The sequence below is a fragment of the Gobius niger genome (genome assembly GCF_951799975.1).
Source record: "Gobius niger genome assembly, chromosome: 11".
NCBI classification, from domain to species: domain Eukaryota; kingdom Metazoa; phylum Chordata; class Actinopteri; order Gobiiformes; family Gobiidae; genus Gobius; species Gobius niger.
Window position 1 is genome coordinate 499,034 of NC_136862.1, and position 17,805 is coordinate 516,838.

Genomic DNA, 17,805 nt, shown 5'->3' on the forward strand with positions numbered 1-17,805 from the left:
GGGACCGGACTCTGTGGGGACTCCGTTCTGGGGAGACCGGACTCTGGGGGGACCGGACTCTGGGGGGGACTGGACTCTGGGGGGACCGGACTCTGGGGGGACTGGACTCTGTGGGGACTGGACTCTGGGGGGACTGGACTCTGTGGGGACTGGACTCTGTGGGGACTGGACTCTGGGGGGACCGGACTCTGGGGGGGACTGGACTCTGGGGGGACCGGACTCTGGGGGGACTGGACTCTGGGGGGACCGGACTCTGGGGGGACCGGACTCTGGGGGGACCGGACTCTGGGGGGACCGGACTCTGGGGGGACCGGACTCTGGGGGGACTGGACTCTGTGGGGACTCCGCTCTGGGGAGACCGGACTCTGGGGGGGACTGGACTCTGGGGGGACTGGACTCTGGGGGGACCGGACTCTGGGGGGACTCAGCCGGTCTTGCCCAGGGCACAAACTGGCTGGGGCCGGCCCTGCGTTTGTAAAGAGAAACACGAGCTCCCGTTACTGAGGGACTAAAGCCTGATTCAGTCCGACAGACGGGACTCGGCGGCGTGAATAATGGAGGGTCATGTGATCCGCGGCGCTCGGGTTTCGCCGCCGCACCTGCCGCGTCTTACACGGGAGTAAAGACATTTTTAAATATCGACCACGAGTATCGGCCCGAGAGAAACACACATGATGCCGTTTGTCCAGGATTAAGGAAGTGCCTTTTCCCCAGGGTTTCCCCCATTTTTCTACTTTTTTCCCAATGTTTTTTTTTTGACCAATTTTTTCTTTTCCTAATTTTTTACCCTAATCTTGGCTCATTTTCTATTACTAATATTGACTCTATTTCTCTTCATTTTTCCCCAAATGATCCCAGATTTTAGGGGTATAGAGTTCTATACCCTTCACCGGGTGCTCGAGGGTTCGTGGGAGTTCGCCCAACCCGTCCACATGTGTTTTGTGGATCTGGAGAAAGCGTTCGACCGCGTCCCTCGTGGGGGGTGCTCCGGGAGAATGGGGTCTGGGGCCCTCGTGGTGCCCTGTGGGGGGTGTTCCGGGAGTATGGGGTCCGGGGCCCTCGTGGTGCCCTGTGGGGGTGCTCCGGGAGAATGGGGTCTGGGGCCCTCGTGGTGCCCTGTGGGGGGTGTTCCGGGAGTATGGGGTCCGGGGCCCTCGTGGTGCCCTGTGGGGGTGCTCCGGGAGAATGGGGTCTGGGGCCCTCGTGGTGCCCTGTGGGGGGTGCTCCGGGAGTATGGGGTCTGGGGCCCTCGTGGTGCCCTGTGGGGGGTGCTCCGGGAGTATGGGGTCCGGGGCCCTCGTGGTGCCCTGTGGGGGGTGCTCCGGGAGTATGGGGTCCGGGGCCCTCGTGGTGCCCTGTGGGGGGTGCTCCGGGAGTATGGGGCTCTGCTAAGGGCTGTCCGTTCCCTGTCTGACCTGTATGTCCCGGTTTCCCCACATTTCCAGACATTGAACCTGATCTTCCGCTTGATTCTTCTGTTTTCTCTGGACGACACATATTTTAGTATCGGAAACTTCACGTATTTGAGAAACACATCAATGTTAAATAATTGGAGACTTTGAGGAAGTTCCTCCCGTCGTCGAGGAGCCGTTAGTCACACCACGGTCCGGACGACGGCTTATTGAAACGTTTCCTTCCTGTCGAGTCTGAACAAATAAACAAAGGCCTCAGAGATGGATTCGGTTCATGCACTTCCTGTTTCTGTGGAGGCTCTCGCTCGTTCAGGAGTATCTCTGTTTCTGTGGAGGCTCTCGCTCGTTCAGGAGTATCTGTTTCTGTGGCTCTCGCTCGTTCAGGAGTATCTCTGTTTCTGTGGCTCTCGCTCGTTCAGGAGTATCTGTTTCTGTGGCTCTCGCTCGTTCAGGAGTATCTGTTTCTGTGGCTCTCGCTCGTTCAGGAGTATCTCTGTTTCTGTGGCTCTCGCTCGTTCAGGAGTATCTCTGTTTCTGTGGCTCTCGCTCGTTCAGGAGTATCTCTGTTTCTGTGGAGGCTCTCGCTCGTTCAGGAGTATCTCTGTTTCTGTGGAGGCTCTCGCTCGTTCAGGAGTATCTCTGTTTCTGTGGAGGCTCTCGCTCGTTCAGGAGTATCTCTGTTTCTGTGGCTCTCGCTCGTTCAGGAGTATCTCTGTTTCTGTGGCTCTCGCTCGTTCAGGAGTATCTCTGTTTCTGTGGCTCTCGCTCGTTCAGGAGTATCTCTGTTTCTGTGGAGGCTCTCGCTCGTTCAGGAGTATCTCTGTTTCTGTGGCTCTCGCCTCTCGATTAAAGACGTTCGGACACGCGTGATGTGACGAGCGTAAAGCGTAAATTCTCCGTAAATGAGGCGTGACCTGCGTCTAAAGTGTTTCTTCTTCTTTACTCTTTATTTTAACTATACTTTTCCAGACTTTTCTTTTCGGGACCTGCTGTTGAGAGGAGACACTACAGCCATTTTTTTCAGTTTTCAGGTTTTGGGCCAAATCTGTCTCTGAACATATAAACTTTCACCCGGAAACAGAAAACATGCCTAATCTTCACAATAACATGTTTAAATATTGCGCTGATTCAATGTTCCCCCATAGACTTATATGGGAGAACACAATTTCAAGGCCTTTTTCTCCAAACACATGTTTCTGTCATTGTGGCGACACTATGTCCACGTCAGTCGGACCTAAAGACTTCACATTTTCCAGCCTTGGACTGAACAATATTTGGAAGATTTTTTCAGAGGGATTTTTTATAATTTAATCCCTTAAGCCCCATTTATTGAGTTTTGAATGTCAAAAAATAAGGCGAAAATTATTTTTTAACAATTTTTTCCACTAAAAAAACAGCTCATTTTAAAAGAAATCCAAAATCCGCTCTGAGAAAGTCTTGGTAACTCATTCATCAATAAAATGAAACCATACATTTGAATGTAGCTCTGTCCATTATTCAGATTTCGAAAAAATGGGAAATTTGGGGCATTTTTAGGCATAAAACACCTTGTTCTTATATGAAAAGATAAAATGACAGAAAACTTGCCATGTATTTTTTCCTCACATTTATGCCAGTGTCGACAGCAACAGTTTCAAATTGATATCTGTAAATTTACATTTTTTTCCCTCTTCACCTGCAGCGTCTCGACTTAAGACTTTTTGATTCCAGACTGGTGTCATTTATCGGTGCTCAGGCGAGTCCGGGAAAAGCACGTACAGTATTATGTGAACCCAAACAAAAAGTTAGTCTGTTTTGTAGGTCTCTGTGTAAAGTAAAGTAAAGCAGTCGTCCGTACCAGGGTGACGTCATGTTAAAGCATGTATAGTAAAGCAGTCGTCCGTACCAGGGTGACGTCATGTTAAAGCATGTATAGTAAAGCAGTCGTCCGTACCAGGGTGACGTCATGTTAAAGCATGTATAGTAAAGCAGTCGTCCGTACCAGGGTGACGTCATGTTAAAGCATGTAGAGTAAAGCAGTCGTCCGTACCAGGGTGACGTCATGTTAAAGCATGTAGAGTAAAGCAGTCGTCCGTACCAGGGTGACGTCATGTTAAAGCATGTAGAGTAAAGCAGTCGTCCGTACCAGGGTGACGGGCAGCAGCACGGTCAGCAGAGCGATGTGATGAAGCACCAGGAGGAACTCTCTCCGTACGAAGCTCTGCAGCGTCTGGAGCGAGTGGACCTTGTACTCCTCGTGCCCTTTGACCCGGAAGCGGTGGAAGTGGCTGAGGTACATGGCGAAGAGGTCGTAGGTCATGTAGGGGACGCCATAATAAACCACGAAGTCTGTGGCCAGACGGTGCCTGCAGAGGAAGGGGGAGAGTTCAGCTTAACCATGAGGAGGGGGAGAGTTCAGCTTAAGCATGAGGAGGGGGAGAGTTCAGCTTAAGCATGAGGAGGGGGAGAGTTCAGTTTAACCATGAGGAGGGGGAGAGTTCAGTTTAACCATGAGGAGGGGGAGAGTTCAGCTTAACCATGAGGAGGGGGAGAGTTCAGCTTAACCATGAGGAGGGGGAGAGTTCAGCTTAACCATGAGGAGGGGGAGAGTTCAGCTTAACCATGAGGAGGGGGAGAGTTCAGCTTAACCATGAGGAGGGGGAGAGTTCAGCTTAACCATGAGGAGGGGGAGAGTTCAGCTTAATCATGAGGATAAATATCACTAATGTAAATGTGATAAATATCACTAATGTAAATATGATAAATATCACTAATGTAAATATGATAAATATCACTAATGTCAATATGATAAATATCACTAATGTCAATATGATAAATATCACTAATGTCAATATGATAAATATCACTAATGTCAATATGATAAATATCACTAATGTCAATATGATAAATATCACTAATGTCAATATGATAAATATCACTAATGTCAATATGATAAATATCACTAATGTAAATATGATAAATATCACTAATGTCAATATGATAAATATCACTAATGTCAATATGATAAATATCACTAATGTCAATATGATAAATATCATTAATGTAAATATGATAAATATCACTGTCAATATGATAAATGTCACTAATGTAAATATGATAAATATCACTAATGTCAATATGATAAATATCACTAATGTCAATATGATAAATATCACTAATGTCAATATGATAAATATCACTAATGTAAATATGATAAATATCACTAATGTAAATATGATAAATATCACTAATGTAAATATGATAAATATCACTAATGTCAATATGACAAATATCACTAATGTAAATATGATAAATATCACTAATGTGAATATGATAAATATCACTAATGTAAATATGATAAATATCACTAATGTGAATATGATAAATATCACTAATGTGAATATGATAAATATCATTAATGTGAATATGATAAATATCATTAATGTAAATATGATAAATATCACTAATGTAAATATGATAAATATCACTAATGTCAATATGACAAATATCACTAATGTAAATATGATAAATATCACTAATGTGAATATGATAAATATCACTAATGTAAATATGATAAATATCACTAATGTGAATATGATAAATATCACTAATGTGAATATGATAAATATCATTAATGTAAACATGATAAATATCACTAATGTAAATATGATAAATATCATTCATGTAAATATGATAAATATCACTCATGTAAATATGATAAATATCACTAATGTGAATATGATAAATATCACTAATGTAAACATGATAAATATCACTAATGTAAATATGATAAATATCACTAATGTAAATATGATAAATATCACTAATGTCAATATGATAAATATCACTAATGTCAATATGATAAATATCACTAATGTAAATATGATAAATATCACTAATGTCAATATGATAAATATCACTAATGTAAATATGATAAATATCATTCATGTAAATATGATAAATATCACTAATGTAAATATGATACAACCCCATGAACTGCTACCTTAACGTGGTGGGGTTGTTTGAGTACCCGAATGATCCGAGGAGCTCTGTTGTCTGGGGATTTATGCCCCTGGTAGGGTCTCCCATGGCAAACAGGTCCGAGGTGACGGGTCAGACGAAGAGCAATTCAAAAGACCCCCATGGACGTACACTATACAAGGACCGTGACGTCGCCCGGCATGGCGCAGCCGGGGCCCCACCCTGGAGCCAGACCTGGGGTTGGGGCCCGAACGCGAGCGTCTGGTGGCCGGGCCTCTGCCCACGGGGCCCGGCCGGGCCCAGCCCGAAGGGACGACGTGGGCCCGCCCTCCTGTGGACCCACCACCCGCAGAGGGATCCGTAGGGGTCGGGTGCGGAGAGGACTGGGTGGCAGTCGAGGCAGGTGCCTCGACGACCTGGTCCACATGCACAGCTTCTGGCGTTCGGGACATGGAACGTCACCTCGCTGGGGGGGAAGGAGCCTGAGCTTGTGCGGGAGGTTGAGAGATACCGACTAGATATAGTCGGGCTCACCTCCACGCACAGCTTGGGTTCCGGATCCCAACTCCTGGAGAGAGGCTGGACTCTCCATTTTTCTGGAGTTGCCCGCGGGGAGAGGCGGCGGGCTGGGGTGGGTTTGCTCATATCCCCCCAGCTCAGCCGTCACGTGTTGGAGTTCACCCCGGTGGACGAGAGGGTCGCGTCCCTACGCCTTCGGGTCGGGGACAGGTCTCTCACCGTTGTCTCGGCCTACGGGCCCAACATCGGTGCAGAGTACCCGGCCTTCTTGGAGTCCCTGGGAGGGGTACTAGATAGTGCTCCGACTGGGGACTCCATTGTTCTACTGGGGGACTTCAACGCCCACGTGGGTAACGACAGTGAGACCTGGGAGGGAGTGATTGGGAAGAACGGCCTCCCCGATCTGAACCCGAGTGGTGTTCTGTTATTGGACTTCTGTGCTAGTCACAGTTTGTCCATAACGAACACCATGTTCGAGCACAAGGGTGTCCATAAGTGCACGTGGCACCAGGACACCCTAGGCAGGAGGTCGATGATCGACTTTGTAGTTGTGTCGTCTGACCTCCGGCCGCGTGTCTCGGACACTCGGGTGAAGAGAGGGGCGGAGCTGTCAACTGATCACCACCTGGTGGTGAGCTGGATCCGCTGGCAGGGGAGGAAGCCGGTCAAACCTGGCAGGCCCAAGCGTGTTGTGAGGGTCTGCTGGGAACGTCTGGTGGATCCCTCTGTCAGTGGGGTCTTCAACTCCCACCTCCGGAAGAGCTTCACCCAGATTCCGGGGGAGGCGGGGGACATGGAGTCAGAGTGGACTCTGTTCTCCTCCTCCATTGTCGATGCGGCTGCTCGTAGTTGTGGCCGTAAGGTCTCTGGTGCCTGTCGCGGCGGCAATCCCCGAACCCGGTGGTGGCGCCCGGAAGTAAGGGATGCCGTCAAGCTGAAGAAGGAGTCCTACCTGGCCTTGTTGGCTTGTGGGACTCCTGAGGCAGCTGAGAGGTACCGGCAGGCCAAGCGTGCTGCAGCTCGTGCGGTTGCGGAGGCAAAAACTCGTGTCTGGGAGGAGTTCGGGGAGGCCATGGAGGAAGACTATCGGTCGGCCTCGAAGAGATTCTGGCAAACCATCCGGCGCCTCAGGAGGGGGAAGCAGTGCTTCACCAACACTGTTTACAGTGCGGGTGGGGGGCTGCTGACCTCGACTGGGGATGTCGTCGGGCGGTGGAAGGAGTACTTCGAGGACCTCCTCAATCCCGTCGTCACGTCTTCCAATGAGGAAGCAGAGGCTGAGGACTCGGAGGTGGGCTCGCCCATCACCGGGGCTGAAGTCACCAAGGTGGTGAGAAAGCTCCTCGGGGGCTCCGGGATGAGATTCGCCCTGAGTACCTTAAGTCTCTGGATGTTGTAGGACTGTCTTGGCTGACGCGTCTCTGCAACATCGCGTGGCGGTCGGGGACAGTGCCCCTGGATTGGCAGACCGGGGTGGTGGTCCCTCTCTTTAAGAAGGGGGATCGGAGGGTGTGTTCCAATTACAGAGGAATCACCCTCCTTAGCCTCCCCGGTAAGGTCTACTCCAGGGTGCTGGAGAGGAGGATGCGGCCGATAGTTGAACCTCGGATCCAGGAGGAACAATGCGGTTTTCGTCCTGGTCGTGGCACACTGGACCAACTCTATACCCTCCGTCGGGTACTCGAGGGTTCATGGGAGTTCGCCCAACCAGTCCACATGTGTTTTGTGGATCTGGAGAAAGCGTTCGACCGTGTCCCTCGTGGTGCCCTGTGGGGGGTGCTCCGGGAGTATGGGGTCCGGGGCCCTCGTGGTGCCCTGTGGGGGGTGCTCCGGGAGTATGGGGTCCGGGGCCCTCTGCTAAGGGCTGTCCGTTCCCTGTATGAGCAGCAGGAGCTTTGCCGGCAGTAAGTCAGACCTGTTCCCGGTGCGTGTTGGTCTCCGCCAGGGCTGCCCTTTGTCACCAGTTCTGTTCATTACTTTTATGTACAGAATTTCTAGGCGCAGTCAGGGGCCGGAGGGGCCGGAGGGTGTCCGGTTTGGGAGCCTCAGAGTCTCATCTCTGCTGTTTGCGGACGATGTTGTTCTGATGGCTTCAACGAACCAGGACCTCCAGCTGCTCTGGGGCGGTTTGCAGCCGAGTGTGTAGCGGCCGGGATGAGGATCAGCACCTCCAAATCCGAGGCCATGGTTCTCCACCGGAAAAAGGTGGCTTCCCCTCTACAGGTCGGTGGGGAGTCCTTACCTCAAGTGGAGGAGTTCAAGTATCTCAGGTCTTGTTCTCAGTGAGGGACGGATGGAGCGTGAGATCGATAGACGGATCGGTGCGGCGTCAGCAGTGATGCGGTCGCTGCATCGGTCTGTCGTGGTGAAGAGGGAGCTGAGTCGGGGCAAAGCTCTCGATTTACCGATCGATCTACGTTCCCACCCTCACCTATGGTCATGAGATTTGGGTCATGACCGAAAGGACAAGATCGCGAATACAAGCGGCCGAAATGAGTTTCCTTCGCAGGGTGGCTGGGCGCACCCTCCGAGATCGGGTGAGGAGCTCAGTTACCCGGGAGGAGCTCGGAGTAGAGTCGCTGCTCCTTCACGTCGAAAGGAGCAGCTGAGGTGGCTTGGGCATCTGTTCCGGATACCTCCTGGTCGCCTCCCGCGGGAGGTGTTCCAGGCATGTCCTAGTGGGACAAGGCCTCGTGGAAGACCCAGGACACGGTGGTGGGACTATGTCTCCGAGCTGGCCTGGTGTCGCCTCGGGGTCCCCCCAGAACAGCTGGAGGAGGTGTGTGTGGATCGGGAAGTTTGGGCATCTCTGTTGAGACTGCTGCCCCCGCGACCCGGCCCCGGATAAAGCGGAAGAAAATGGATGGATGGATAAATATGATAAATATCACTAATGTAAATATGATAAATATCACTAATGTAAATATGATAAATATCACTCATGTAAATATGATAAATATCACTAATGTAAATATGATAAATATCACTAATGTAAATATGATAAATATCACTCATGTAAATATGATTAATATCACTAATGTAAACATGATAAATATCACTAATGTAAATATGATAAATATCACTAATGTAAATATGATAAATATCACTAATGTAAATATGATAAATATCACTCATGTAAATATGATAAATATCACTCATGTAAATATGATAAATATCACTCATGTAAATATGATAAATATCACTAATGTAAATATGATAAATATCACTCATGTAAATATGATTAATATCACTAATGTAAACATGATAAATATCACTAATGTAAATATGATAAATATCACTAATGTAAATATGATAAATATCACTAATGTAAATATGATAAATATCACTCATGTAAATATGATAAATATCACTCATGTAAATATGATAAATATCACTCATGTAAATATGATAAATATCACTAATGTAAATATGATAAATATCACTAATGTCTATATGATAAATATCACTAATGTAAATATGATAAATATCACTAATGTCTATATGATAAATATCACTCATGTAAATATGATTAATATCACTAATGTAAACATGATAAATATCACTAATGTAAATATGATAAATATCACTTATGTAAATATGATTAATATCACTAATGTAAACATGATAAATATCACTAATGTAAATATGATAAATATCACTAATGTAAATATGATAAATATCACTCATGTAAATATGATAAATATCACTCATGTAAATATGATAAATATCACTCATGTAAATATGATAAATATCACTCATGTAAATATGATAAATATCACTAATGTAAATATGATAAATATCACTAATGTAAATATGATAAATATCACTAATGTAAATATGATAAATATCACTAATGTAAATATGATAAATATCACTAATGTAAATATGATAAATATCACTAATGTAAATATGATAAATATCACTAATGTCTATATGATAAATATCACTAATGTCTATATGATAAATATCACTAATGTAAACATGATAAATATCACTAATGTCTATATGATAAATATCACTCATGTAAATATGATAAATATCACTAATGTAAATATGATAAATATCACTAATGTAAATATGATAAATATCACTAATGTAAATATGATAAATATCACTAATGTAAATATGATAAATATCACTAATGTAAATATGATAAATATCACTCATGTAAATATGATAAATATCACTCATGTAAATATGATAAATATCACTAATGTAAATATGATAAATATCACTAATGTAAATATGATAAATATCACTAATGTAAATATGATAAATATCACTAATGTAAATATGATAAATATCACTAATGTCTATATGATAAATATCACTAATGTAAATATGATAAATATCACTAATGTCTATATGATAAATATCACTCATGTAAATATGATTAATATCACTAATGTAAACATGATAAATATCACTAATGTAAACATGATAAATATCACTCATGTAAATATGATTAATATCACTAATGTAAACATGATAAATATCACTAATGTAAATATGATAAATATCACTAATGTAAATATGATAAATATCACTAATGTAAATATGATAAATATCACTCATGTAAATATGATAAATATCACTCATGTAAATATGATAAATATCACTCATGTAAATATGATAAATATCACTAATGTAAATATGATAAATATCACTAATGTAAATATGATAAATATCACTAATGTAAATATGATAAATATCACTAATGTAAATATGATTAATATCACTAATGTGAATATGATAAATATCACTAATGTAAATATGATAAATATCACTCATGTAAATATGATTAATATCACTCATGTAAATATGATTAATATCACTCATGTAAATATGATAAATATCACTAGTGTAAACATGATAAATATCACTAATGTAAACATGATAAATATCACTAATGTAAATATGATTAATATCACTAATGTGAATATGATAAATATCACTAATGTAAACATGATAAATATCACTAATGTAAATATGATAAATATCACTAATGTAAATATGATAAATATCACTAATGTAAATATGATAAATATCACTCATGTAAATATGATTAATATCACTCATGTAAATATGATTAATATCACTAATGTAAATATGATAAATATCACTCATGTCAATATGATAAATATCACTAATGTCAATATGATAAATATCACTAATGTCAATATGATTAATATCACTAATGTAAACATGATAAATATCACTCATGTAAATATGATAAATATCACTAATGTCAATATGATAAATATCACTAATGTAAATGAGTGCATTAGTCATATTTGTAATAAAGTTTTCTAAAAAAAAAAGACTAAAAATAAAATAACGTTTTTGTCAATCAACAAAAACTAAAATAAAACATGACTTAACGCTGCACAGTTCAGGTCAAAGGTTTAAAAACACTTTTTAAAGTTTAATTTTTCCACTATGTTTTCTCGTTTATGTGTTTACTCATCTGGAATTATGTTTGAAACAGACTCTTATTCTGCTTCGTTACAGAAATGGTTTGGACTTCACAGACGTTAAACTGTTTCAGGAACAAGACCTGATAAAGAATAAAGGAATTTTAAATATAAAGCAGATTAAAGTGATTTCCTCCATAATCCATGAGTTCATTCAGACTTTAACATCTTCAGTGGAAACAAAGAAACATTGAAAGTGTTTCTGAACTTTTGACCTGCACTTTAACCTCTTAACTCCCGCCTGAACCGAGAGGATCTTTTTCCCCACGTCAGATTTTTCCCCATCATTTTTTTGTTGGTTATTCAACTCATTTTTGTAACTTTTTTGTCATTTTTTTGTAATTTGTTTGTAATTTTTTTTTCTTTTTTTTTTCTTTTTTTTTGTCATTTTTTGTCAATTTTTTGTCATTTTTTTAGTCATTTTTTGTCAATTTTTTTTCATTTTTTTTGTCACTTTTTTTCATTTTTTTGTCATTTTTTTGTCTTTTTTTTTGTCATTTTTTGTCAAATTTTGGTGATTTTTTTGTCTAATTTTATCACATTTTTGTAATTTTTTTTGACTTTTTGTAATTTTTGTCACATTTTTGTCGTTTTTTCGTCAATTTTTTGTCAATTTCTTGTGACATTTTTGCCAAGTTTTCATCAATTTTTCAATTTTTTTGTCAATGTTTCCTCAGTTTTTTGTCACATTTCCATCATTGTTTTCGTCTCAGTTTTGTTGCTATTTTCACACCTTTTTTCCAGAAGCTTTTGGATTGGGGTAAAGCCAAACTGGAGAAACTGTGCTCGGTTCAGGTGGGGGTTAAGGGGTTAAATCACCCCTCATTAACGCCGTGTTCCAGCTCAGTTTCACAGCCTCAGTGTTTCATTTTGGCGTTTCCATTCCCTCTGGTGGTGATTTGGTTCAGGATCGTGTGGCGGCGCTAAAAGACGGTCTGTGTAAGAGGACGCAGAGCCGTGGTTTTAGTAAATGAGGTCAGGGAGGTTCGCTGACAGATTGTGCCGAGTATTAGCACAGTGTGTGTGTGTGTGTGTGTGTGTGTGTGTGTGTGTGTGTGTGTGTGTGTGTGTGTGTGTGTGTGTGTGTGTGTGTGTGTACGTGTGTGCGTGACTGCGTGATAAGCCGTGTGTGCGTGTCACGCGGCGCCGCTCAGCTGAGCAGTCGCCGCTAAAGCCGCCTTCATGTGTTTGGAAAGTCCGAGGACCTGAAGCTCCGTTTCTCACAGCTCGGACCGAGACTCGGACAGAGACTCGGACAGAGACTCGGAGCGAGACTCGGACAGAGACTCGGACAGAGACTCGGACAGAGACTCGGACAGAGACTCGGAGCGAGACTCGGAGCGAGACTCGGACAGAGACTCGGAGCGAGACTCGGACAGAGACTCGGACAGAGACTCGGACAGAGACTCGGAGCGAGACTCGGAGCGAGACTCGGACAGAGACTCGGAGCGAGACTCGGACAGAGACTCGGACAGAGACTCGGACAGAGACTCGGAGCGAGACTCGGACCGAGACTCGGAGCGAGACTCGGACCGAGACTCGGACCCAGACTCGGACCCAGACTCGGACCCAGACTCGGACCCAGACTCAGACCGAGACTTGGACAGAGACTCGGACAGAGACTCGGACAGAGACTCGGACAGAGACTCGGACCGAGACTCGGACAGAGACTCGGACAGAGACTCGGACAGAGACTCGGACCCAGACTCGGACCGAGACTCGGACAGAGACTCGGACAGAGACTCGGACAGAGACTCGGACAGAGACTCGGACAGAGACTCGGACAGAGACTCGGACCGAGACTCGGACAGAGACTCGGACAGAGACTCGGACAGAGACTCGGACAGAGACTCGGACAGAGACTCGGACAGAGACTCGGACCGAGACTCGGACCGAGACTCGGACCGAGACTCGGACAGAGACTCGGAGCGAGACTCGGACCGAGACTCGGAGCGAGACTCGGACCCAGACTCGGACCCAGACTCGGACCCAGACTCAGACCGAGACTTGGACAGAGACTCGGACAGAGACTCGGACAGAGACTCGGACAGAGACTCGGACAGAGACTCGGACCGAGACTCGGACAGAGACTCGGACAGAGACTCGGACAGAGACTCGGACAGAGACTCGGACCGAGACTCGGACAGAGACTCGGACAGAGACTCGGACCCAGACTCGGACCGAGACTCGGACCGAGACTCGGACCCAGAATCGGACCGACAGGGTATCTGCAGATTTGGACAAGTCAAATTTAAGACTTTTTAAGACCTTTTTAAGAGCACAAAATCTAATAAACAAGACCTGTTTTTGAACTTGCATTATATGAATGGACTGTAAAGAAAATCCAAGAGTCAGACTGTAGTTTCTGATTTCACAGTGGTACAAATCTAAGAACTTCATTTTTCACATTAGGCATTTTAACCATTCAAGTTTGAACAACCTCATCCCATAATAAGAATATTGAGATTGAATAATTACTCACAAGTATCGACCGAATGAAAGAAAACAACAGATATTTAGTTTGTGTATTTAAAATGCTTTGTAAGACTTGAGCTGGTAAAACATTCACTGTTTCTAAAAATAAAAGCAGCTTTTCCAAAACCAGTGTGAACTTTGACACATATTTGAATTTAGTTTTAGTCAAATGGGTATTTCCCCAAAACGGTGCTTTTTCAGCTTTTAAAAAAAAGATTTTTCTTGATATTCTTTAAATTGAGAAAGGTTTAGGTGAACAAAATGTATGGGGGCATCTCAGTCTCTCTTTTAAATTTGTTTAATGGGTTCTTCCTGTTCCTCTTTCTCAGAATGGAACCAGGAATGACAAAATTTGCCAATTGCAGGCAAATGCTAATGCTAATGCTAACTAGCACAGAAGCACAGGCTGTCCCCACTGAAACTACATTTCTTGTATATATTGACTAAATAAGTTAGAATAGAAAAATACTTGGATTCACACATATGAGTAACAGGAGTGACGTGACATATTTGTAACAGTAAAATAATGAGATCATATAGCAGAGCATAGGTCTTAAGCACATGCCCTGTGTATGTTCCTCCCACAGAGGAAATGACCATGTTGGGATTACAGCCTTTCCTGCTACACTTGGATACCAAACTCGTCAGTATTTGTGAATGAAAAAGCGTGGGAAAGAGCAGCCATGTTGGAGTCACTTCCTGGATCAGAATAAACCTGGTAGAGTTAGTTTAGTTAGTTTAGTTTAGTCTGACAGAGTTGAGCTTCAGTGAATGAGGAGCGAGGTCCAGTCGGGGCAGATTAGCGCTGACTCAGGATTAGCCTCACGCGGAGGGGGCGGGGCCTGAAGAGGAAGGAGGCGCCCGGGTCAGAGGGCAGACGGGTTTGTTCCTCTGCCAGCGCTGCAGACCTGGGTTCACTCACAGAGAGAGAGGAGGATCTCAGCGTCTGAAAGTTTGACTCCGGTTTGGGTTTGTCTCTTCCCGAATGTCTGGTCTATAACCCTGTGTGTGAAGCTTCTAAACTGTAGAACTGTGCCAGCAGGGGGCGCTGTATCAGGGGCTGAGCGCTGGTTTATTAAAAACATCCCTGTTTAGGTCCTTAATGATGCACCGATCCCATGGGCGCAGATAGCGGGGGGGACGGGGGGGACATGACGTACCCAGATTTTCATTCACCTGGATCCGTCCCCCTCACTTTTATGAAGAAAAATATCTTGCAAGCATTTTGCAATGTGCGAAACAGCGCCTCCCTTGACCATTCACTTTGATATGCGGCGAGAAACGGTATTGCGCTCATGTGTTTGTGTTGACTGGGCTGTGCGTGTGTCAAAATGCGAAACGCGAGCTGTTGGTTTACTTGGTTATCAGACAGTGTAGCCTACGTCAGGACTGCTTTTTCATACGTCATGTGGCATGCTTGGTGAGTGATTAGAAACCGTACCAATACGCATTATTGTCTTGCAATGATGGGCAATTAAGTTTGATAGGTTGTCATGCCTGAGCAGCTTTGTCCCCCCCAGTTTCAAAAACCTATCTGCGCCCCTGACCGATCCAGGTTTTCTGCTTCAATATTGGCCGATATCCGATATTAACCGATACCAGAGACACAAGATACAACAGTCTTTCTCTAAGTGAAAAAGTGAATGTTCTTCTCCAGAGTCAGATCAATAAAGTCTAGAGTCAAACAGGTCGTTCCGCCAAACCGGGGCCTTTTCAGCAAATGATTTTTCTTTATATTTCTTAACCTCTTCACTCCCACCTGAACGGATCCCATTTTCTCCAGGCTTTACCCCAATCAAAAAGCTTCTTGGGAAAAAAGCAACAAAACAGCCACAAAAAGTGAGAAGAAAACAAGGATGTAAACGCAACAAAAAAGTGACAAAAATTCACCAGAAATTCAACAAAAATTCAACAAAAATGTGACCAACAAGTGACAAAAAAAAAAAAAAAAAGACATAAACTATGACTATGACTGTAAAAGTAAAAAAAAAAAAAAAAACATAATAAAGGTGACAAAACACAGCAACAACACGAGGAAAAGGATCAGTTTTGTGGGTCTTAGCTTTCAAATGAGGTGTTCCACAGGCCTATAGCCAAAGAGGGTTCAGGCGGGTGGTAAGAGGTTAAATTGTTACAGAAATATCTATAAATGATGTTATGTAATAGTTGTCTGTGTCTGTTGGTCGTGGTTGTGGTTTTGTGGCTGGTTTGATGTTATGAGTCTGTAGAGACTTGCTCACCTGGCGTTGATGACGTCGTTCCAGCAGGACGTGACGACCACGACTCCGGCCGCCGTGGCCATGAGGGCGTGCACCGACGACACCAGCCTGGAACACAAGCACAGGAACCGTTACATGAGTGTGTGGGGACGAGGGGACCAGGGTGGACAGAGCCTCAGTGTCTCCTCCATCAGCACAGAGACGAGGGTGGACAGAGGACACAGCCTCAGTGAGGTTGTTGACAAAGTGACAGCATTGGAAAGTGAACAAAAACAAAATGTGGGGAAAAAATCAATGGGAGGAAAAGGAATAAATGAAATGTATTGGTCTGTTTTATGGCTCCAGACACATGTTTAAGTATCGGTCAGAAATAAACTAACGGTCCGGAGCCCGACCAGTGACACGCACTACGGGCTACGGGCTAAAGGCTAAAGGCTACGGGCTAAAGGCTAAAGGCTACGGGCTAAAGGCTAAGGGCTAAGGGGTACGGGCTAAAGGCTAAAGGCTACGGGCTAAAGGCTAAGGGCTAAGGGGTACGGGCTAAAGGCTAAAGGCTACGGGCTAAAGGCTAAGGGCTAAGGGGTACGGGCTAAAGGCTAAAGGCTACGGGCTAAAGGCTAAGGGCTAAGGGGTACGGGCTAAAGGCTAAAGGCTACGGGCTAAAGGCTAAGGGCTAAGGGGTACGGGCTAAAGGCTAAAGGCTACGGGCTAAAGGCTAAGGGCTAAGGGGTACGGGCTAAAGGCTAAAGGCTACGGGCTAAAGGCTAAGGGCTAAGGGGTACGGGCTAAAGGCTAAGGGCTAAGGGCTAAGGGATAAGGGCTACAGCCTACAGGCTACAGGCTGAGCCTGAGCCAGAGCCTGAACCTGAACCAGAGCCTGAGCCAGAGCCAGAGCCAGAGCCTGAGCCGGACTCCCCAGTTTACAGGCCGTTTTTATGAATAAAACCTCGTTGTTTAGTGAATACAGAATGACCGGAAACTTTCGGCGTGTTTTCCTCATGTCCAAGTCTCCACAGCAGGAGAGTTTCCCATTGACCTGCAGCGGCTCGTGCTGTAATCAAACAGCTGAGTCAACAGTTCAGCAGGCCTGGTGTATGGGGGGGTCTGGTGCTGGGGGGCCTGGTGTGGGGGGCCTGGTGTGTGGGGGGGCCTGGTGTGGGGGGGCCTGGTGTATGGGGGGGCCTGGTGTATGGGGGGGTCTGGTGTGGGGGGGGCCTGGTGTGGGGGGGTCTGGTGTATGGGGGGGCCTCCAGCAGAAACACATGGTAATCACAGTCACACGCTCGTTATCCCGTGTAAATGTGCAGCAGGTCTTTAAGCCGGACTTTGTTTCCTCAGAACAGATGAATGAGCGGCTTTGAAAACGGCCCAAACAAAGAAGCACTTTTCCCTCTAATGATCTGAGAGGACAAAGAGTGGACTCGGACACAGAGGAGCCTGTCGCCACTTTGCCCACGGCCGCCACAGTCCACCAGCAGCACCAGCAGCACTACAACCAGACTGAGCTACAACGAGACTGAACTACAACCAGACTCTGCACTACAACCAGCAGCACTACAACCAGACTGAGCTACAACCAGACTGAGCTACAACCAGACTGAACTTTTCCAGCTTTCCGTCCTGTTATTCTGTCACTCCCTCATTAAAAACATGGCTGAAGTGTTGCCTTGGCACATTCACGTATTTCTGAGTAATCTGTAAAAACTCTGATGGCGGCCATTTTAGGGATAGGTTTGCCTGAGTCCT

At 44.7% G+C, this 17,805-nt stretch overlaps 1 protein-coding gene across 1 annotated transcript in view; it reads right to left on the minus strand.

Annotated features, from left to right (window-relative positions):
- LOC306970928 (TLC domain-containing protein 3A-like) overlaps positions 1–17,805 on the minus strand; it is a 46,220-nt gene that overhangs the window by 13,595 nt on the left and 14,820 nt on the right. The window contains exons 2-3 of the mRNA XM_079567017.1: positions 16,081–16,167; positions 3,538–3,757 (exon numbers count right to left, since the gene is read on the minus strand). Of these exons, the coding sequence (XP_079423143.1) occupies positions 3,538–3,757; positions 16,081–16,167 (307 nt within the window). The remainder of the gene's footprint in view (positions 1–3,537; positions 3,758–16,080; positions 16,168–17,805) is intronic.